Raw genomic sequence first — 22,381 nt, 5'->3', positions numbered from 1 at the left:
GAGCCCAGGAGTTTGAGCCTAGCCTGGGCAACAAGGCAAAACTCCATCTCTACAAAAAAGTACAGAAATTAGCTGGACATAGTGGTGTACACCTGTAGTCCCAGCTACTCAGGAGGCTGAGGCAAGGGGATAACTTGAGCCTGGGAGGTTGAGGCTGCAGTGAGCCATGATCGTGCGCCACTGCATCCAGCCTGGGTGACAGAGTGAGACCCTGTCTCTAAATATATACACACACACACACATATATATAAGCCAACCATAACCACATACGGAAGGAAGTAATAAATTCATTCCCCTCTCTTGAAAAGTTTTAAAAATGTTTTTCATTAAAGGATTTCTTAATAATAGACTTTCCTGTAGCCTGTGTTAGAGGAACACTCACCAGGCCTTCACAGTTCTTTCCTTTTATAGTGTCCAGCTCCTCTTTTGACATGGGATTAGGTGACCACGTGATTGATTAGCCTCACAATCACAATCCTGTCCCTCCTGTTGCTTTCCATTCACAGTTGATCAAGACGCAGAGCCTGTGATAGAGGTCAGGCAGAGAGCACGAGGCCCAGTGCAGAATCATTTTCTGAACCAGCCAGGAAATACAGGAACCGACCAAACTTTAAACACCAGCCTAAATTATTCCTGTTCTTTTAAGCAGGCAGCAGAAATGACAGAAACCCGTTAACAGAAAAAAATAATGCTTTTCATTTGAATGCCTATGCATTTTCTTTTTAACTTGTATGTGTTCCGAATTTTCCTTACTCTTTTTGTTTGTTTGTTTCTTAGTTTGGTTTATTGACAATCATTTACAATGCCGAAGAGTGCTGTAGTGAGCCAGCACAGTGGATAACACAGCAACGAAGAACAGATGCAGGTTTGAGGAATTTAACTTGCTAAAACCTTGAACTGAAGTCTTAGAGATTGGGACATATGGGTTTGTATAAATAGGCTTTTAAGCCCTCTTTGCAATGGGTTACTGATAGGAGAAACTTGTTTGCGGAATGTCAGCTGCGTGAGCTCACTGTTGGACAAGATGGAAGAAGAAGGGCTGGAGTGTCCAAACTCTTCCCCTGAAAAACGCTATTTTCCTGAATCCCTGGATTCCAGCAATGGGGATGAGGAAGAGGTTTTGGCCTGTGAGGATTTGGAACTTAACCCCTTTGATGGATTGCCATATTCATCACGTTATTATAAACTTCTGAAAGAAAGGGAAGATCTTCCTATATGGAAAGAAAAATACTCCTTTATGGAGAAACTGCTTCAAAATCAAATCGTGATTGTTTCAGGAGATGCTAAATGTGGTAAGAGCTCTCAGGTGAGTAACCACTACAAAAAATAATTTGCTGTATGTGTTCATTTTGCAATTATTATTTAATGACATGTCACAGCCTGGTGTTCTAATAATAATGTCTAAAACATAAAACAAAACATTATTCAGATAAAATAATTAAATCACTTACCTAATTTTATTAATTTTACTAATGCTCGCTGAAAAGTTAATATCTATGTAGAAATTAATTGTGTTTAGGGTACCACTGAATTGTCTATAAAGTAGTATTAAAATTACTCAAATGATCTCATTGTGTGTATTATATTTTAAAAGATGTGATGCGTGTTATTTTCTCACCCTGGGTATGGGGATTAACTGCTCTGTTTCAGTGCCCAGTGGTCTGAGAATCCAGATATGTGGATATGCTTGTTAGTGAAGCTTCCTGAGCTACTGAAATCAAACGCACAAGGAAATTCTGATTTTCCTGACTATGAGAAATAACTGAGCAACCAAATATGATCCAGGCCTGGGGCCACACACTTTGGGGTCTAAGATGGGGGAAAGAATTAGGATCATTAAGAGATAAACCTAGGGATATTAAAATACTAAAGAGTTAGAGAAGGCACAGTGGCTTACATCTGTAATCCCGCTACTTTGGGAGACCAAGGTGGGCAGATCACTTGAGCCCAGGAGTTCGAGACCAGCCTGGGCAACATGGCAAAACGCCATCTCTACAAAGAATGAGTATGGTGCCACATGCCTGTCGTCCCAGCTACTTGGGAAGCTGAGGTGAGATAATCACCTGAACCTGGGAAGTTGAGGCTGTAGTGAGCCGTGATCCTGCCACTGCACTCCAGCCTGGGCAATGTGAGACCCTGTCTCAAAAAAAAAAAAAAAAAAAAAGAAAGTTTATTTGAGCAAAGAATGACTCATGAATTAGGCAACACTCGAACCACTGGAGGTTAGTGAGCCTCACTGCAGCAGCAAGGGCAGTGAGCTTTTATAGGCTGAACATGAAAGTAAGACAAAAGACATTTAAATTGGTTAGAGTGGAAAGTTCTTAGTTAGGGAATAGTTGGCAGTTTCTGATTGGTAAAGTCTAGTATGGTTTTATGTTTACATTGGACTTTGGTTTGCTTATGTGGAACCTTAGAGCTCTGGCATTGCCTCAGCCTAATGGCCTCCCAATTAAAGTTTGTTTCTTTGCTTTTTTAACGGGATAGTGGGCCAGGTGCAGTGGTTCACACCTATAATTCCATCACTTTGGGAGGCTGAGGCAGGAGGATTGCTTGAGTCCAGCAGTTTGAGACCAGCCTGGGCAATATGGCAAGATCCCATCTTTACAAAAAATTTAAAAAATTAGCTGGGCATGGTGATGTGTGCCTGTGCTCCCAGCTACCCAAGAGGCTGAGGCAGAAGGATCACTTGAGCCCATGAGGTCAAGCCTGCAGTGAGCCATGTTCATGCCACTGTACTTCTGCCTGGGCAACAGAGCAAGACCCCATCCCCCCCCCAAAAAAAACAAAAAACAAGAAAAAGATGGGCACAGTGGCTCACGCCTGTAATCTCAGCACTTTGGGAGGCTGAGACGGGCAGATCACAAGGTCAGGAGTTCAAGACCAGCCTGTCTGATATGGTGAAACCCCGACTCTACTAAAAAAATACAAAAATTAGCTGGGCATGGTGGCGCACACCTGTAGTCCTAGCTACTTGGGAGGCTGAGGCAGGAGAACTGCTTGAATCCGGGAGGTGGAGGTTGCAGCGGGCTGAGATCATGCCACTGCACTCCAGCTTGGGTGACAGAGTGAGACGCCGTCAAAAACAAACAAACAAAAAAAAAAAACACCAAAAAAAACAGGATAGTGTAGATGCGGAAAAAATATAATAATTTTCTCTGTCCTTTATAACTCTTATCTGAGGCTCCCTGTAACAAAAGACAAATTAACAGAAGAAAAACAAGCAGAAGTGTATTAATATGTATGCCTCATGTGTACATGGGAAAAACCCCAGAGAAATGAGTAAGTCTCTAGAGTAGATCTCAAAGAAAGCATTTAAATTTTGGGCTTAAATACCATCATTCTCTAAAACAAAGTAAAAAAGGTTGTGGGGAACAAGCCTTTAAGATGAGATGGCCAGGAAAAGCACCTTAAATGAAAGTGAAGTTTGTTATGAAGCTGTAAGTCAATGTGTTCTCTACTTAGTCATCTCCTCCTGGTGCAGAGGGAGATACCCTTATAAGTAGAGATTTCTTGTATAGGCACAAATTTATCTTTAAAAAGGCAACTTTTCAGAGCTATTCCTATGTCTGCACTTTCTCAAAATGTGCAAAAGAAGCATATTTTGAGGTCACATATTCTGGTCTCCTTCAGTCATATTCAGGTATGTTCTGAGCCCCAACATTAGATAGTTAATAAATACTTATTATTCAGTTTGTTGTTGTATTTGAACTTCAAGTTTTGGTTCAAGTGAGATCCATATTTTACTCTTAAGTTTTAAAGCAAGCAACCGGTATTTTTATCATGAAATTCATTTCTAGATTCTGGTGATGGAAGAATTAGAATAGACAATGTAGTGTGAATAATGAGAAGTCCTGTTTCTCTTAGAGAAGTTATGAATAGATCTAGTAGAATAGGCTATGGTCTAATATAATAGAATTAGAATCTGATGGAACCCCTTCATTTTTTTAGATGAATAAACTGTGGCCCGGAAGGATTTGATAATTTTTCTTTTTTTTTTTGAGACGGAGTCTCGCTCTGTCGCCCAGGCTGGAGTGCAGTGGCGCGATCTCGGCTCACTGCAAGCTCCGCCTCCCAGGTTCACGCCATTCTCCTGCCTCAGCCTCCCGAGTAGCTGGGACTACAGGCGCCCACAACCGCGCCCGGCTAATTTTTGTATTTTTAGTAGAGACGGGGTTTCACCGTGGTCTCGATCTCCTGACCTTGTGATCCGCCCGCCTTGGCCTCCCAAAGTGCTGGGATTACAGGCGTGAGCCACCGCGCCCGGCCGATTTGATAATTTTTCTATCTAATGTCAGTAGCTTTCTGAATTGGAGTTAAAAGAATATTTTCCACTATAAATTGTTGCTTCCAAGTTGTTTATTATCTCTAGAGTTTACCTATTTTATTATCATTGTTATTTTTTGAGACAGAGTCTTGCTGTCAGCCAGGCTGGAATGCAATGGAGCAATCTTGGCTCACTGCAACCTCCACCTCCCAGGTTCAAGCAATTCTTGTGCCTCAGCCTCTTGAGTAGCTGGGATTACAGGCATGTGCCATCATGCTCGGCTAATTTTTGTATTTTTGGTAGAGTCAGGGTTTCACCATGTTGGCCAGGCTGGTCTCGAACTCCAGGGCTCAAGCGATCCTCCCACCTTGGCCTCCCAAAGTGCTGGGATTACAGACATGAGCCACTGTACCTGGCCTAAAGTTAAATTACTTTAGAGGTAATTTGAAAAGAGAAGGGCTGGGCAACAGATTTTTTAAATCTAATTTACAGCTGCCAGTATCAAGGGTTTATTATGATTTGTTCTTTGTTATGCTGTTATTGTTATAACAAACGATTTCAGTTCATTGCGAGAAGCTAACGATGAGAACTGAATGAGTATAATTTTCCTAGTTTCTGTGGACAAATAACATGTTGAAAAAATGTGTTTTTATTTTACAATAATTTCAAACTTACAAAAAGTTGCAAAACCAGTACAAAGATTTTCCATATGTTGTTCACCCCGATTCCCCAAATGTAAGATTTTACCGTATAAACTGTATCTTTACCTCCCTGCCCCCTCCATACATTCATACACATTTTTATTCTGAACCATTTAGGAGTAAATTGAGGACATGATGCCCTTTGCCTCCAAATACTTAACACAGTATTTACTGAAAAATAGTGTATAGCCATAATATAATTATCAAAATCTGGAATTTAATGTTGATATCTAATTATTATCTGAATTCTAGACATTCACATTTAATCAGTTTCCCACTGATAGCCTTTATAATCACAGAAAAAAAAATTGTTTTTCTGGTCTAAAATCCAATCTAAAATTATGTTGCATTTTATTGTCATTTTTTAAAGTCTCCTTTAATCTGAAACAACTCCCCACTCTCTCCTTGTCCTTTATGACCTTGATATTTTTGAAGAGCACAGGTTATATATTCTGCAGAACGTCCCTCAGTTTGAACATGTCTGATGTTTCCTTAGGGTTAGGTTCAGGCTCTACATTTGTGGCAAGAAGATCACAGAAGTGTTGTGTATCCTTCTCAGTGCCTCATATCAGAAGGTACAAGATGTCAGTTTTGCCCATGCTGGTGATGTTAAATCTGATCTTGGTAAGGTGGTGTCTGCCTGGTTCTTTATTGAAAAGTTAATAATTTCCCTCTAATCATTTAATAGATACATATTTTGAGAGTATATAAATATGTTTCTCATTATACATTTGTAAGCACCCAATGGGTTCATCTTGTTTGTTGTCCAGATAGAGCCAATTTATCAAGACAAGGGAATTGAAATAGAGAATGAATTTAATACACATAAAGCTGGCTAAACAGAAGACAGGAGTTTTACTATTACATCAGCCTCTTTGTCAATTTGGATGCTGGAGTTTTTCAAGGATAGTTTGGTGGGTAGGGGGCTAGGGAATGGGTACTGCTGATTGGCTGAGGATGCAGTCACAGAGGTGTGGAAAACAGTCCTCATGTGCTGAGTCCACTTCTGGGTAGGGACAACAGAGGAGTTACTGGTCTGTCCAGTTACAGGCCCATCCAGTTGTCAAAAATGCAAAAACCTGAAAAGACATCTCAGAAGGCCAATCTTAGGTTCTATCATAGTGATGTTATTTACAGGGAGGTTACAAATCTTGTGACCTCTGGAATAATGACTGGTAATCATTTAACTACACTTACATCTTGGCAGAATTCAGGCCCCTCTCATCCTCCTAACCTGGTGTCCTTTCATTAGTTTTACAAAGGCGGTTTCATTTTTCTATTATCATTTAAACTGTAAACTGAATGTCTCCAAAAGTTAGCTTGGCCCACTGCAGGAATGGTTAAGGGCAGTTTGGGAGTGAAAGGCAAGATGGAGTTGGTCAGGTCAGATCTCCTTCACCATCATAATTTTCTCACTGTTACAATTTCTGCAAAGGCAGTTTCACATTCATCCACTAGTGTTAGCATTTTTGGTGATTCTTACCTTTGAATTATTACATTAGTAGTAACCAAAGATGATTGTTCTAATTCTGACATGCCTTCTACACATTATTTAGAATTTTTCTGTAAGGCTGAGCTTTCTCTCCTTCATCATTTATTTGTATCAGTGTGGACTCAAATTCTTATTTTATTCTATGGGTTATAATGTATTACTAAGCCAACTTTATTGTTCAAATTGCCCCTGATGTGACTTCTCTGTCCTTTTGACATTTCCCCATTATTTCTGAGCACGTCTTTGCTTTCTGGCTCAGTAAGATGTTCCAGGTTCATCTAGTACATTCCCCATGCCAGTGTAGGGAAACCAATTTTTTTTTTCTCCAGGAGTCCTGGTTCCTTTTAGTGGTGAACTGTGTTTTGAAACCAACATCTGGACACTAAGTACCCATTACCATTGGTTTATCATTGCTTTTTTTTTTTTTTTTTTTTTTTTTTGAGACAGGGTTTCATTCTGTCACCCAGGCTGGAGTGCAGTGGCATGATGACAGCTCACTGCAACCTCGACATCCTGGGCTCAAGTGATCCTCCCACCTCAGCCTTTAGAGTAGTTGGGACTACAGGTGTGTGCCACTACACTCAACTAATTTTTGTATTTTTTGTAGAGACAGGGTTGTGTCATGTTGCCCAGGTTGGTCTTGGACTCCTGGACGCAAGTAATCTGCCTGCCTTGGCCTCCCAAAGTGCTGGAATTGTAGGCATGAGCCACTTCACCCAGCCTATCATTGCTTTTAGGCCATCTCAGTGGACACAACAAGGAAATAAATGTATGTGAATGCAATACACACATATCTCATTCTGTCTGTCCACCTATCTATGGCTCTGTTTCTCTCTCTAGCTCTATTTCTTTCTCTATTTCTATGTATTTCTATGTTCTTACCTCTCATATTTTTTATCTATCTTTCTATGTCTTAAAAACCATGAGTTTGTGCTGATGCCTCTGATTCCAGTTTAGCACTAGAGGATTTATTCTAGCCTTCCCAGTTTTCATATCCATAACTTCTCTATGAGAAACAGGACTTCACGTTATTCACACTATCTTTACCTGTTCTCAGACTGAACAAGTAAAGATACTTGAAAGAACAATTCTTATTGTAGTTTCAGAATTGCTCATCCACACTGCAGTTTAAAAAAATTTTTAATATACTTCTTGAGTTTTCTTTTAGAATTTATCATCTTCAAGAGCAAGAATTGTTATATATTATATGTTATATTAATACCTAGCAATGGTTTATCTTGTCATTTTTAATCTCTCAATTATTTCAATAAATTATGCTTATTTTCTGTTAATTGGGACGACATGTATCTTCAAGGTGAGAAAAATCAAAATAGTACTCAAATAAGAAAATGGATCTATTGTTTTGTTTTTTTTTTTTTTTTTTTTTGAGACGGAGTCTTGCTCTGTCGCCCAGGCTGGAGTGCAGTGGTCGGATCTCAGCTCACTGCAAGCTCCGCCTCCCGGGTTCACGCCATTCTCCTGCCTCAGCCTCCCGAGTAGCTGGGACTACAGGCGCCCGCCACCTCGCCCGGCTAGTTTTTTGTATTTTTTAGTAGAGATGGGGTTTCACCATGTCAGCCAGGATGGTCTCGATCTCCTGACCTCGTGATCCACCCGTCTCGGCCTCCCAAGGTGCTGGGATTACAGGCTTGAGCCACCGCGCCCGGCCGAAAATGGATCTATTCTAAACTAATTTAGATAGTGGGGGCGTTGGTTGTTTTCTGAAAACAACTTGGTTTTTGTTGTTGTTGTTTTAACAGTTTGCAAGAATATTTTCTTGTTCCTCAGAGTTTTAAACCTTTCAAGAAAAAAGTCTTTCTTTAGAGCCAAGCTTGGTCCTAAAGATTTCATCTGTCTTCAGTGCAGAAGTGTGAAGTCTATTTTATGACTGCCCCAGAGAAACAGAGGACAATTTCCCATATGTTTATAGAATCTTTTCCTATGACATTTTTTGCAGACAAGTTATGAAAGATCCTGAAAGAGAAACATCTCTAGAAGTGTCTATTTTGCTTGTTTCTCCTTCTCTAGCTTTTGTCCTGAAATTTCCCATGAATGGATGGGTCGGTGAGGTGAATAAGCATGATATAACAAAGAATTAACTTAGATACTAAGAAGCTGTATAGCTTAGAACATCTGTACCTTTATTGACTGGGTAAACTTGTTCACCATTTTCTGCTGGTAGATTCTACCTGTATTCACTCAAAACCAAGATATATGTGAATTGTGTTACCCAGGGATGTGTGACATTTGATTTAGAAGGGGCCTCGCTCCTCAGCAATGGATTCTGATATATTGGCTCACTTTGGGTGGGATGGCTGCCTTAGGGGCATACTCAGGCATAGGCATTTTACAAGAATGTTGTTGAAACCATTAAAACTTACAAACTTAAAAACCATGAGTTTGTGTGAATTTGGGTGAATTGGTGGTCTTTTAGATTCCTTTCAACTTGTGGATTCTGTTTTTCTGGTACTGAAATTAAAGGGAGTGATTGGGACCTTGGCATTAGCTGCAGGATTGGTGGTCCTAGAGACATTAAGAGAAGAAAGCAGAAGAGGACTCAGGCCCTGATGGACAAACTGATGATCGAAAGTAAGGGATTAGAGGCTTTTGGGACTAGTATGTGTCTAACAGAACAGTAGTTTGTGTCTCATGGAGGTCCTTTTTTTTCTCACTTCATTTATTCTCATTTAACTATATTAAATTATAGTTAACTGTATTATCCATTAGATGAGGTGAAACAATCACTGGCAGTAGATGGAAAGGACAAAGTTCTACGCTAGCATAGCTCATGTGGAGGTCCTCTTGCCACAATGGCAGTGATGAGACCATACATGGATACGTGATGCTGCTGCTGCTCCCTTGATTCTGATCTGGATCTGGTTGCAGATTCTTATAGGAGATCTCCCTACAGCCCACCCCAAAGACCCCGGGCCCCAGCTCTCCCACAACCCAGCGGCCCAACCTCTGTGTGCTGCCCGGAGTCGGGAATGGAGCATCTTTGCTTCACTGTCTGAATTTGCAAGTTGTAGAACTGCAGTTGCTAACTTAGGCTGATAAAGCCTTATTTAGATTAGATTTTGATTACCCAGAGGACTCCTCTTACCTACTGTCATAGCAGCAGATTGGCCAGAGTGTTGGTGATTTCCTTTCAGGCAGGCAATAAGAGGCCAGGGATGCACATTCTCATGCCTCGATTGCTTACCCTGCATGCCCCGGAGTTGGTTCCAACTGGGCTTTGGGACAGAGCATAGGGCAGGCCCCACTGCTCTGGCTTTATGCAAATGGCACATCAGAAGTACAGAAAACTGCATTTAGAAAATGGATTGAGAAGCGCGAAAAAAAGTATTCGGTGAGTTCAGAATAAAAAGATGTGAAGTATTGATTCTAGTTAGGGAGCATTTCCAGACCAAATGTATAAATCAGAGGGTTGCATATCACCAAACTCCCAGATAAATTACTGTGAAAATAGGCTTTTTTTATGTGTTAGAGGAGCAGTTTTCTGTTTCTTCACCATACTGTGCAACTTCTGCTAAGTACTCAGTCACAAAGTGACGCAGAATTCAGTGTTTCTCTGAAAAAAGTTAAAGCCAAATGATTCATAGAAAGGTACAACTATTTAAGCTTTTCTAGTTCCCATAGTGCCAACTTGGCAGTTAGTCCATCCAGAATAATGTTTTTTAATACTAGGGGGGAATATCTTCCAAAGAGGAACCATGGGGCAGAAACAAAACCTCTAACAGGCATGTAATTCATTGGTGAGAAGACAAAGATGCAACCGGGACAATGAAGAAGTCGCTAAGTAGTAACCGGAAGAGAAGCAGAATTGGGACAAGAAAGGTCAATACCAACAACAGATACAACATTTACTATAAATGCAGAGAAGGCGAGAGTTCTTTGTAAAGGTGCCATCTCAGTATCCCTTGAAATGTGAAATATTCAGATTACCGACACTGGCCAAATCGTAACAGTTTTCAGTCAGTAATTCAAGTTTGTTAAGGAATCAACCCTCAGTATGTTGCTTAGCTTGCCCAGAGTGATTCAGAAGGCATGTAAAACTGTATAACTGTAACAAATAAGGCAGATCGTTTCATGTTTCTCTCTTTTCTGGCTAGAGATAACCTTTTCAGTTTGTGTTTGCATTGCTTACCGTTAACTGTCTCCCAGTAGCTGTTACTGGAAGGGGAGCTGCATCCTATGTGGTCAGAGCCATAATTGAGTAGGTGCACTATAATTTGTTGTGACTTCTGCTCAACTGTTAACTTGGCCACGTAGGCAAACATTCCTACATTAAGCACAATATGGATCTGTTCAGTCTTCTCCTGGTTATTTTAACTGATATTTAGAAGGCTTTTTCCCATTTCTGAATTAATGTCTTTGCCTCATAGGTGAAATAGTTTGCTCTAATGTAGAGGAAGGCAGAAAAGGAAAATGAAGACTGTTGGATTGGTATATTTGTTGTGCTTCCAGGAATGTATAATGTTTATACCATTATCAACATACTGTAATAAACTAATCTTGCAGAATGTGTTTACATGAGTAAAGAGAAATAAATTAAATGCAGTTTTTAAAAAGGGCCCAAATCAGAAGCTTGAGAACATGGCTCATGATCATTGGAATCCTGTGGAATTTTAGAGTTTGAAAGCAGCTGTCCTGGACCTTGTGTAATAACCAGGCTGAACATGTCCAAATGTTTTAATAAAACTGGATAGTATTATTTCAGCAACAATTCTAGCTATGTAAAGCAGTGCCCACTGTCATCATAGTACTGTCCCCCGGATACTACCATTAGGCTAGAAAGAGTAATTTATTTATTTATTTTTATTTTTTATTTTTTGAGATGGAGTCTCGCTGTGTTGCCCAGGCTGGAGTGCAGTGGTGCAATCTCAGCTCACTGCAACCTCTGCCTCCCAGGTTCAAGTGATTTTCCTGCCTCAGCCTCCTTAGTAGGTGAGATTACAGGCACCTACCACCTGGCTAATTTTTATATTTTTAATAGAGATGAGGTTTCATCACGTTGGCCAGGTTGGTCTCAAACTCCTGACCTCTCAAGTGATCCACCTGCCTCGGCCTCCCAAAGTGCTGGGATTACAGATGTGAGCCACCGCACCCGGCCTAGAAAGAGTAATTTAAAATGCTGATTGCCTGAGAATCTCATGGCTTCAGTTGCCACCTTTGTATAAAGATGCTTAGAAGCAACTGTGATGTAGTGGAAATTATACTCGCCAAGAAACTAGAAGATATGGATTGGTTCTGGTCATGCTGTTTACTGGCAGTGTGACCTTGGACAAGTCACACCTCTAAGTTTCTTTCCTCATGTGTAACATGAGGGTGTTGGCCTTCATGTCTGAGGCGATTCTCCTGCCTCAGCCTCCCGAGTAGCTGGGACTACAGCCATACACCACCATACCCAGCTAATTTTTATATTTTTGGTAGAGACAGGGCTTCCTCATGTTGACCAGGCTGGTTTTGAACTTCTGACCTCAGGTGATCCACCTGCCTTGGCCTCACAAATTGCTGGGATTACAGGTATGAGCCACCACGCGGGGCCTAAAGAAAATTTTTTAAAAACAAGTGGTTTTAATACAGCGTTTCACATGAATGATGTTTGAGGTCTTGGCTAGGGACGCTAGATAGTGGACCCTGACATGAAGGCAGTTAGTTTAAAAGTAAGGAGTTGGCAAGAATAAAAAATTACTTGCTAAGGAATAAAGGAGGTAAAGTTTTATGTAAATTCTTTGACTATGTAGAATCTTAGACTATGTAGAATCACAGAATTTTAAATTATTTCTAGAAAGTGTAAGAAATTATTCATTCAACAAATATTTACTGAGTACTAGGATAATCTGGTGACCAACACAGATAGGTCTCTGCTTTTAGAGCTCATTTGAGGGGATGTTAGGTAGTGGGGAACTAGGAACAAACAGGTAACCTCAGGAGGGTGATGGCTGCCACAGTGGGAAGCACACTGTGGATCTAGATACCTGGGGGATCGCAGCAAGCCTTGTGGAGAAAACGACACAGGAGTTCAGACTTGAAGGATAATTCTCATTCATTCAGTCCATTCATTTTACAGGTAAGAAAACTAAAGCTTAGAAAAGTTGGGGTTTACATGGAACAAATTAATGGCCAGCCAGTCCCTTAGGTGCCTGGTTACTCCTGGGTCTTGCCTTGATTCCATGTTTCCTGAGCACAGGATCTTAAACTTTCATCTTTGATAGAACAAAGTAAGCGTCGAGTAAATAATTACTGATAACTTTCAACCTGTTGACAAGGCTGACACCTATCTTAAAATGCAGGAAGTGCATTTGCCTTTCAGTCCTTAAGAATTTGCAGTCTCCAGCAGTCATTCATTTTGGAGTTACTTGTATTTCTGGTGAGTTATGTTTATTTTTCAAATTACAGTGAGGATTCAGATCTAAGAATTTCATAATGAATCTTGTAAATAGCAGACCTCAAGATAATTAGAAATTTTACAACGTTTAAATACCTTAGATCAATTAAAAACACTCTTGGAATAATTTATTTTTAAAATGCATATGTAACAATGCATAATTTACTGACAATGCCTTAAGATTGTAGCATACAGATGAATTCAGTACATTCTACTGTAATAATTCTTGTACAGATGAATGTGATAAACATCAGTTGGTCCATAATATATTTTAGAAAGAAAAGGATTTTTAAAATAAAATGGCTGTAGAGTAGCTTTGCTTGGAATTGACTCTTTCCAAATCTAGATGGGTTGGTTGACTATCTCACTGGGTTTATGGGTTTATTTATTTAATTATATTTAGATGGTAAATTACCAGGATATTTTAGCTTTTATTATCAGAGAAATGTTAAGTAGGCTTATCTGGATATTTGTTATGATCATTTGGATTTAAATGTAAATGCTTTAATTTTGAGCCATTATTTTTTATCTAAATGCCATCTATAATTTACATTGCTTAAAACACAATAGCTGATAACAGAAGCCATATTTTCAGAAGCCTTTCTTCTAACCAAAAAGAAAATAATAATCTCTAAATACATTAGTCTTTTCAGAAACACAGTTGAGGTTGAAAGTATTTTTTTTTTTCATTTTGCCCTTGATTTTTATCTGCCTTTTTTTGTCTGGGAGTCAAACTTTCACAGTCCCTGGTAACTGCTGTTTATTCTTAACTTTATTTCCTAGCAGTAACTCTGTGCATAATCCATATTGTTCAGAGTTTCACTAAATAAGATGTAATACAGCCCACTGCTGATTTACTGATGAAAGAAAATCTCTTATAAGATGAACCCTGCTATAAGACAGAGCTGTCTCATTTTTTATTTTCAGCAGAAGCTGATCCTGTCTCATTTTTGCCTGTTACAGGTTCCTCAGTGGTGTGCTGAATATTGTCTTTCCATCCACTACCAGCACGGGGGCGTGATATGCACACAGGTCCACAAGCAGGCTGTGGTCCAACTCGCCCTGCGGGTGGCAGATGAAATGGATGTTAACATTGGTCATGAAGTTGGCTACGTGATCCCTTTCGAGAACTGCTGTACCAATGAAACAATCCTGAGGTTGGTTTGCGGGGTTCAGTCTGCTCCCTGCTGGTGATTGTTGGCTTAGGTTCTACAATTCTGAAACAGCATCATTCTAGCATTCTACCTGTTAAGCATCTATGCTGTGCAGTAGCAACTGGTCTCTCTTGTCATCAGCCAGCAAGCAACAGTTGCTTTCCCACACTGGCATCATCAGGGATTCCTTGTCTAAACGTATCCCATGACTCCCATTATCCCCAGGAAAAAGTTAGCAACTTGCTTGGCCCCTCAGAACCTTCAAGCATGTGCTTCTGGAGCTATGCCTCATGCAGGGGCCACATCATTGCCTGTGTGCAAGCCACATGGACACCTGGAGCATGCTGTGTGGCCTGTGCTTCCACACCCTGTGCCTGTACACCTGCCCCTCCCTGTGCCCAGCGTGTCCGGGCCTCTCCTGAGCCTGGCTACTTCCTCCTAGTCACTCAGTCTCCAGTGTAGCGGTCACCTACTCGAGGAAGGCTTCCCTGCCCCTCCAGTAAGGTACGTTAGAAAACCCTCTGTGGGGCTTCTGGAAAACTTGGTGTCAGCCTCCGTCATGACTTCGATCCGTGTTTCTCTAACTGTACTTTTCAGAGGCTTCTGCGTTCCAAGGAGCCGCCTTTGTGGCTACTGCAAGTTGTGGTATCTGTTTTGTGCTTAGCTTCACTATGAGATTTCCTTTGAATAAGGATTTCCAAGAGCTTGAAAGAAGAAGGAAAAAAAAGGAGAAAGAAATTGGAAAATCACTGCTCTGGGCTAGTGCTTCTCGAGCACTTTTATATTACAGCCCTCATAGAAAGTGATAGTATCCATACAGTACTTCAGGGAAATGGTCACAGCTGCCTGCAGCCAGAGATGACCATCCCATGGGCTTCAGCTGCCCCGGGCATTGCCTGACCACTCCAAGAGCCAAGTAGATAAGTATCTCGGGGTCATTATTTGTGCACCTCTGTAACCCCTTTGTGTGGCATACCAGTGTGCCATGGCACACCATTTGGGAAGCTCTGCTTTAGTGTAACAGGGCAGGGATGGTTTTTCACATACTCATATCCCTGAAGTCTCATGTGCTCATCCCCAGGAGGATGTTCAGTAAATTGGATAGTGGAAGGGATTTTGCCCTATCCCAGCTAGCGCTGCACTCTGGTGCGGTTCTGTTCTCCATTCAGAAAGCCCATGGGGCTGGGCACGGTGGCTAATGCCCATAATCTCAGCACTTTGGAAGGCCAAGGCATGAGGATTGCTTGAGCCCTGGAGTTTGAGACCGGACTGGGCAACACAGTGAGCTCTCATCTCTACAAAAAATACAAAAATTAATGAGCGTGATGGTGCATGCCTATAGTCCCAGCTACTCAGGAGACTGAAGCGGGAAGATCACTTGAATCCAGGAAATCAAGGCTGCCATGAGCTGTGATCGCGCCACTGCACTGCAGCCTGTGTGACAGAGTGAGACCCTGTCCCAGAAAAAAAGGAAAGCCCATGGGGCTCATTTGGTTTGTACTAAGCTACTTTCCCTCAAATGTTTATCTTCAAAAATAGAAGACAGTCTTCAGGCTAGTGTCAAATCATAGGGGAAAGTCTTTAGACCATCAGCACTCTGACTTGAACTTCTTGAAGATATATTACCTTCTGCTAGTATAACAATTATGTCCCTGAGTCATTAAATTACTATGTATTTATAAATTGCTTATTGTGTAAATGGTACATGAGTGGTACAAAAGAAACATAAAAACCTCTCTGGTTCTTAGGAGCTCACAAACTAGTTAAAGAGCTGGACAGGACAAGATATAGGACCCTGAAAGGGTTAAGGATCCCTAAGCAGATTCGTGGTTGGTTGGTTTGTTTGACATTTTAAAGTAGCCCTTTGAATTATTTTTTTAATTAAATGATGGCTCTGACTAGGTTCTAAAGTTAATATTGTATCTTTAATACCATCTAGACTTTGAAAACCCTTTAAAAGGTCTCTTTAATGTAGTCATTTTTAAAATGAAATATTATAACAGCCTTATCATAATATGGAATCAGAATTTTTTTTTTTTTTTTTTTTTTTTTTGAGACAGAGTCCCACTCTGTCGCCCAGGCTAGAGTGAAGTGGTGCGATCTCAGCTCACTTCAACCTCCATCTTCTGAGTTCAAGTGATTCTTGTGCCTCAGCCTCCTGAGTAGCTGGGACTACAGACACGCACCACCACACTTGGCTAACTTTTTGTATTTTCAGTAGAAATGGGGTTTCGCCATGTTGCCCAGGCTGGTCTCGAACTCCTGAGCTCAGGCAATTTGCCGGCCTCGGCCTCCCGAAGTGCTGGGATTACAGGCATGAGCCACCGCGCCCAGCCTCAGATATTTCTTAATATGGAAAGCCACAAAGATAAATAATGGTGGGGAAATCTAATAACGCTGTGAGACACGCCTCACCTTTTAAACATCTATCACATGTTGGACTTAGGATTGTTTTATGGTGAAAAACCCAAGCATTCAATTCTGACACCCAAAGGAAATACTATATATTAAAGTATGTATTAGTTTCAGTCTGTGTATAGCATTCCTTTCTTAACAGGCACAGCTGCTTCAGGTCTGGTGGGCTGAAGTACAAAGGCACCCATGGAGACAGGTAGAGAGTAGCTGCCTGCTTTGACAGGTTTTGCACGTTCTGTTTCTTTCTGCCGTTGCTGGGCTGCCTTATTCTTCATTGCTTTTATATCTTCACTTTACAGTTACTCTTGTTTCTGAACATTGCACTTTCTTTTCCACTGTGACATGCCCCCAGAACCAGTGCAGAGTCAGAAGACACTCTGATGCATTGTTGTAAACAGGGTTTGAGTCACAGGAAAGAGGCCAGAGCTATACCCCTATGATAAAATAAAGCAATACCAGTTTTCTTTCTGGTATTCTGTGCTCTGGAGAGGAGGCAACATGGCTGTAAAATTAGTGTCTCCACCACTTACTCACTTGTAACCTTATACAAGTCACCTAACCTCTTTGAGCTTTAAGTCGCCTCATCTGAAAAATGTGGATGATTAATATACTTGCTCTGAGGGTTGTTGTGAGGACTATTTCATTTATGTAACTGATGCATGGTGTATGTATGTGGTAGCTATGTCTATAATTATAATTATACTTATATTTTTATAATTATGATTAGAACAAGATTGATTTTCCTGAAGAGGTATGCTAGCCATAATTTTGAATAAGCTCAGATTGAAGAGCTATTTAAATCAGAAGATTTAACATTGATCATTGATTTTAGAAGGCAGTAGTCTATATTTGATACTGTGTTTTTCATTTTTTTGGTAACCCCTTAGTATCTATGAAACACATCATAGGCAATTTATAAACTATCTTTAAACCTACTACTATTTTTTGGATGCTATATGTAACAACTTTGTTCTTCTTTAAGCTTTTCTCTGGCCTTTTTTGAAACAGTGAATAACTGAATATTATATACCTAAAATAGTCTTTAGGAACTACGTATCAAGATATCTCATAGAAGTGACTCATAGTGTCAAATGGTGGTATTTTCTGTTTTTGGAACTGGAAAGTTCTCAAATTTTCATTAAGGTTAAACTCAAATAATTTTATAAAACAAATATTAATAAAACTTTTAACTATTTTATTATAGTCTTAGCTTTTAGAAATTTAGCCTTAAAGATATAAACTGCATTTCCTGAAATCTTGGTAGTATATCTATTTTTTTTTACATACTTATTAGTTAACAGCACTTTTTAAAGCATCGTATACACAATATCTCATAACTATCAAGTTCAGAAATATATCTTTGTGTCATATAGAAAAAAAGTATTTTTGTTTTGTTTTGAGTTGGAGTCTTGCTCACATCACGCAGACTGGGATGCAGTTGTGGGATCATAGCTCACTGTAATGTGGGACTCCTCCTGGGCTCAAGTGATCTCCCACCTCAGCCTCCTAAGTAGGTGGGACTGCAGAAAAATGTAGGTTTATATAGTAAGTTTTAGGAATGAGCCTTCACAATTCCCTTATATAATCATCTGGAAGGCTAGGCCCTGCTGGATGAGTCTGCTGGAGTTTTTAATAAGTTACCACCTTCTCTTTTTTTTAATTAAGCCTAGATGTATTTATATAACACATATACCTCGTCAATCTTATGGGGCAGCATTACTTCCTATAAGATCAGTGCTTAGGTCAGTTTTGCTGAAAAGGAAACAGAGATTTAATTTCTAACGTTAATGAAGTACCATAAATTAAAATAATTTGTTTTGACATGAGAAGCAGTAGTAACTTGGTATTAATATACTAATTAACCTCAGCAAAAGATGACCTGAAAACCAGATTTCAATGCATCTGTTGGCATCTTGCACAAAGTATAATACTGTAGTATTCAAGATGCTTTCTTTTTTGAGGAAAGGAATCAATTTATCACTGCTCATTTGATAAGACACAGGATGAGAATGTGTATGAAAAGAAAGGCAGAGAGCATGCACTTTGATCTCATAAAGATACAGAGACAAAGAACATGGACTTTATCACCAAAACTACAAGGCCAAGGAAGCAATCTTTATAATTTGACAGTGACATCAGATAGAACAAATATCCAGGTTTAAATCTTGACCGTATCCCTGGCTTTGTGACCTTGGATAGGATACTGAATTTTTCTGAACTTCAATTTTCTTATTTATAAATGAGTCATAGTAATGGGATAGCAATATCTACTTTGAAGGTTTATTCTGAAGATTAAATAAGAAATGTATGCACCAACTTAATGCCTGGCTCGCACTAGTTTAATAGATGTTTGTTTCCTTCCTTTTTTTTTTTTTCCCCCTCGAAAGAGGTTAATTGAGGACTGTGTCAAGATCCCCAAGACTCCCCCCAGGTTCAGTGATTTGCTGGAAAGATTCATGGGATTCAGCATATCATTTACTTATAACTAAGGTTTCTTGCAGTGAAAAGATACAAAGCAACATCAGCAAAGGGAAATGGTGGATGGGACGAAGGTTACAGGAACCCAGGCACAAGCTCCTGAGCTCTCGCCCAGTGGAGTCACAAACAGTGCACTTCATTCACAGCTTATGAAATGGTGCCCTACCAGGGAAACTCAGGCTCAGTGCCCAGGGTTTTTATTGAGGGCTGGCCGTAGAGGCACCCTCTGCCTACTATGTTTCAAAATTCCAGACTCCCAGAAGGAAAGCACATGTGCAGCATAAACCATATTGCCTGTACAAATGGTTCAGCACAGCAGACTACTCTTTATCGTTCTAGGAATGGTGAGAACCCTCCCTAAATCAAAGTTCCCAAATGCTAGCCAAGGGCTAACCTTGCAGGCAGGCCTGTCTACGGATAGCAATCTCAGAATTGCCATGTCCAAGAATAAATAAAAGTAAATACCTTAAATGGGTAAAAAACATACGGGATTGGTTTCTTCAAGCAATAATACAGGTAAATATGTAAATAGTATCAGAAAGTTATTTTCATTAAGCTTAGTGACTAATAGGTGGTTTAGTTTTAAAAAATCATCCCAAGAACTATGGGAAAAGTCCATTAAAATCACTAATGACCCCTCCCCACTCCAGGAATTTTAGCCAATTTTCATGCTGCCCTTAAATAGGTGGTTACTTTTTAGATCCTTCTGTTTGCTTATTATTTGGATGACACCTTAATGATATCATCTCCCACAATGAACCGCCAATAATAGTGTCTGTCCAAACAGTGGGCTAGCTGGACCATGAGCCTGAGCCAGGATGGTTATTCTTGTATCCTTTCCTTGAAAAGTCTATAATTTTACTCAAAATTCTTTCATTGATGAATGAGAGAGGAAAAATTGACCGGAGTGTTCTATGATACTACTTTTTATGTATAAAGCTCAGAACAAAAGTTAGATGCAGGCTTTTATTAATATTTGTAATAAACATTTAGTCAGAGGCCTTTAACCTAGGGTTCAGAATGGTCTTTGTAGGGGGCGGTCCAGGAACATACACAAACTGGGTATAAATTTTGTTTGTATTTTTGTGTGTGATAATTCTGTAGATTGTATCAACTTCTACAGCCCAGTAAAAATTTAGAATTACTGATTTAGAGAAATGAATATAGGAAAGGCATTTTTTCTTGTTAGGAAGTTTTTTGCATGACTTAGCATAAGAATATTCTAACTTTAATGTTTCTTCTTTATAGGTATTGTACTGATGATATGTTGCAAAGAGAAATGATGTCCAATCCTTTTTTGGGTAGCTATGGGGTCATCATCTTAGATGATATTCATGAAAGAAGCATTGCAACTGATGTGTTACTTGGACTTCTTAAAGATGTTTTACTAGCAAGACCGGAACTGAAGCTCATAATTAACTCCTCACCTCACCTGATCAGCAAACTCAATTCTTATTATGGAAACTTGCCTCTCATAGAAGTGAAAAATAAACACCCTGTGGAGGTTGTGTACCTTAGTGAGGCTCAAAAGGATTCCTTTGAGTCTATTTTACGCCTTATCTTTGAAATTCACCACTCGGGTGAGAAAGGTGACATTGTAGTCTTTCTGGCCTGTGAACAAGTAAGTAAGTGATATTCTAACCTTACAGAGTAATAAGGTATTTCACCTGGGAAGCGTTTAATAACCTACAGGTTTCAGTTTGCTAATTAACTGTTTAAATATTTGGTTTCATCACACCTAATTAAATAAAACCTGTGCTGAAAGGAGAACAGGAAGTGTTTCTAAAATCACATGCAGTTCTGAAAACAAAATACGGGTGAGGAGTCTCTAGACATGATCTCCAGAGCCAACTTCCCTCTAGCAGGCTCAGGCCAGAGAGTGGGCTGCCCCAAAGGCAAAACTGACTCTTACGTATGCTTGCTGTGAGTTGTCGTCTCTTGGTACAGTAGGTGCCTGCTGACTCCCCTGACATTCCCCGCTGCCTCCCTATGAGCAGGTGTGTTTGCTGGAGATCAGGAATATCACCTAAGCATTCACCATAGAGTTAAGTAATACATTTCCCACAAGCAGTCCTGTGACAGTCAGTGGAGTATGGGCAGAAAATATCATTTATAGCCCACCCGAGAAGGTCATCTCCCTAGACTGGGGCTCCATTCTTAAAAGGTAAGAAAAAACTTTAACTCGAGTTTCTTTAAAACATCTCTTTAAAAGAATGACTGGAAATGTGCAATCAAGCATCATTTCCATTCTGTTACTGCTTTTATACAGCCAAGGTACCATTTGGTGTTGCATTTTTTTTTTTAATTGCAGCTACACTGGCCCTATTTCTTTCCCCAGTACTCTGTTGGCTGAATCTAAAAGCCTCCAGGATCTCCAGAATTAGACCTCTCTTCATGGAGACTAATTGCCTGGCCTTTTCTCCCTATCTTCTCCCACAGAGAGAAGCAGCACGAGTTTTTAGACCATGGCCCAAATATGTAGTGGTTCTACTCATTAAACAGAAACCAAAAAGGAAATTGTTTGATGTAGGCTGAGCCACAGCTGAACAGATAAGTGGCTCAGCTGTCTGTCAGAGCCTTTTCTTGAACATCCACATGCTTTCAGAAACACTTTCAGAAGTATTTATTCTATTTTATACTCAAAGCATAAAGGATGACAGCTCCTTCTGGCTTTGGGAACTTTAGTTTTCTTAAATTTTATCTGTTTCTAGAACCTCAATGTAACTGCATATTTATCATTTTTTTTGCATGTAGATGATATGCATTCTCTTGAATAGCAAATCTGCCTATTACAGTGATTTATTCTGTTATCATCTCCTCATCCTGCATGATTCAAGATATTCAAGAAAGTCCTGAGAAAAATAATAAAATACGGAGACATAGGATTTATGAGAACAATTAGAGCTTCTCAGTATAACCAGATAAAGCCTAAGGAAGGGAAGAATAGCAAATCTAATATATTTGAGAGTCAGAATTGCCAGGTGAAAAACAGGACGTAGGCCGGGCACTGTGGTTCATGCCTGTAATCCCAGCACTTTGGGAGGCTGAGTTGGGAGGATCATGTGAGGCCAGGAGGTTGAGACCAGCCTTGACAACATAGCAGGGCCCTATCTCAACAAAAAAATTTAAAAATTTAAAAATTACAGGCTTAGGTCTGTAGTCCCAGCTACTCAGGAAGCTGAGACAGGAGGATTGCTTGAACTAAGGAGTTTGCGGCTGCAGTGAGCTATGATTGCATCACTGCACTCCAGCCTGTGTGACAGAGCAAGACCCTGCCTCTAAAAAAAAAAAAATGAAAAATTAAAAAAAAAAAAAAACAGGACATACATTTCTGCAAGAAAAAAAAAGTGCAATTAAGACTGATAGGATGGGTGTAATCCTTCAAGTCAGGGTAAGCAAAAATTCCAAAATGGATTTGGAAATGGATTTTGGATCTTGGAAAATAAAGCTCATAACAGAACTAAGGTGCAGATGGTCTTAGGGTAC

At 39.9% G+C, this 22,381-nt stretch overlaps 1 protein-coding gene across 5 annotated transcripts in view; it reads left to right on the top strand.

Annotated features, from left to right (window-relative positions):
• The window catches only part of DHX32 (DEAH-box helicase 32 (putative)), a 63,745-nt gene that overhangs the window by 21,095 nt on the left and 20,269 nt on the right, over positions 1-22,381 (top strand). For 4 of the 5 annotated variants that reach the window (XR_012418263.1, XM_015456847.3, XM_065521601.1 and 1 more), the window contains exons 2-5: positions 778-865; positions 975-1,306; positions 13,812-14,005; positions 20,144-20,516. Coding sequence is in view for 4 of the 5 variants with exons in the window: in XM_015456847.3 (XP_015312333.3) it covers positions 1,025-1,306; positions 13,812-14,005; positions 20,144-20,516 (849 nt within the window). In the remaining variant the exon portion in view is untranslated. Of the gene's footprint in view, positions 1-777; positions 866-974; positions 1,307-13,811; positions 14,006-20,143; positions 20,517-22,381 lie in introns of those variants that run through there. The other variant, XM_074003058.1, reaches the window with a different exon arrangement.

This window comes from Macaca fascicularis, chromosome 9, assembly GCF_037993035.2.
Source record: "Macaca fascicularis isolate 582-1 chromosome 9, T2T-MFA8v1.1".
NCBI lineage: Eukaryota > Metazoa > Chordata > Mammalia > Primates > Cercopithecidae > Macaca > Macaca fascicularis.
This window is presented reverse-complemented; position numbering and strand designations above follow the sequence as displayed.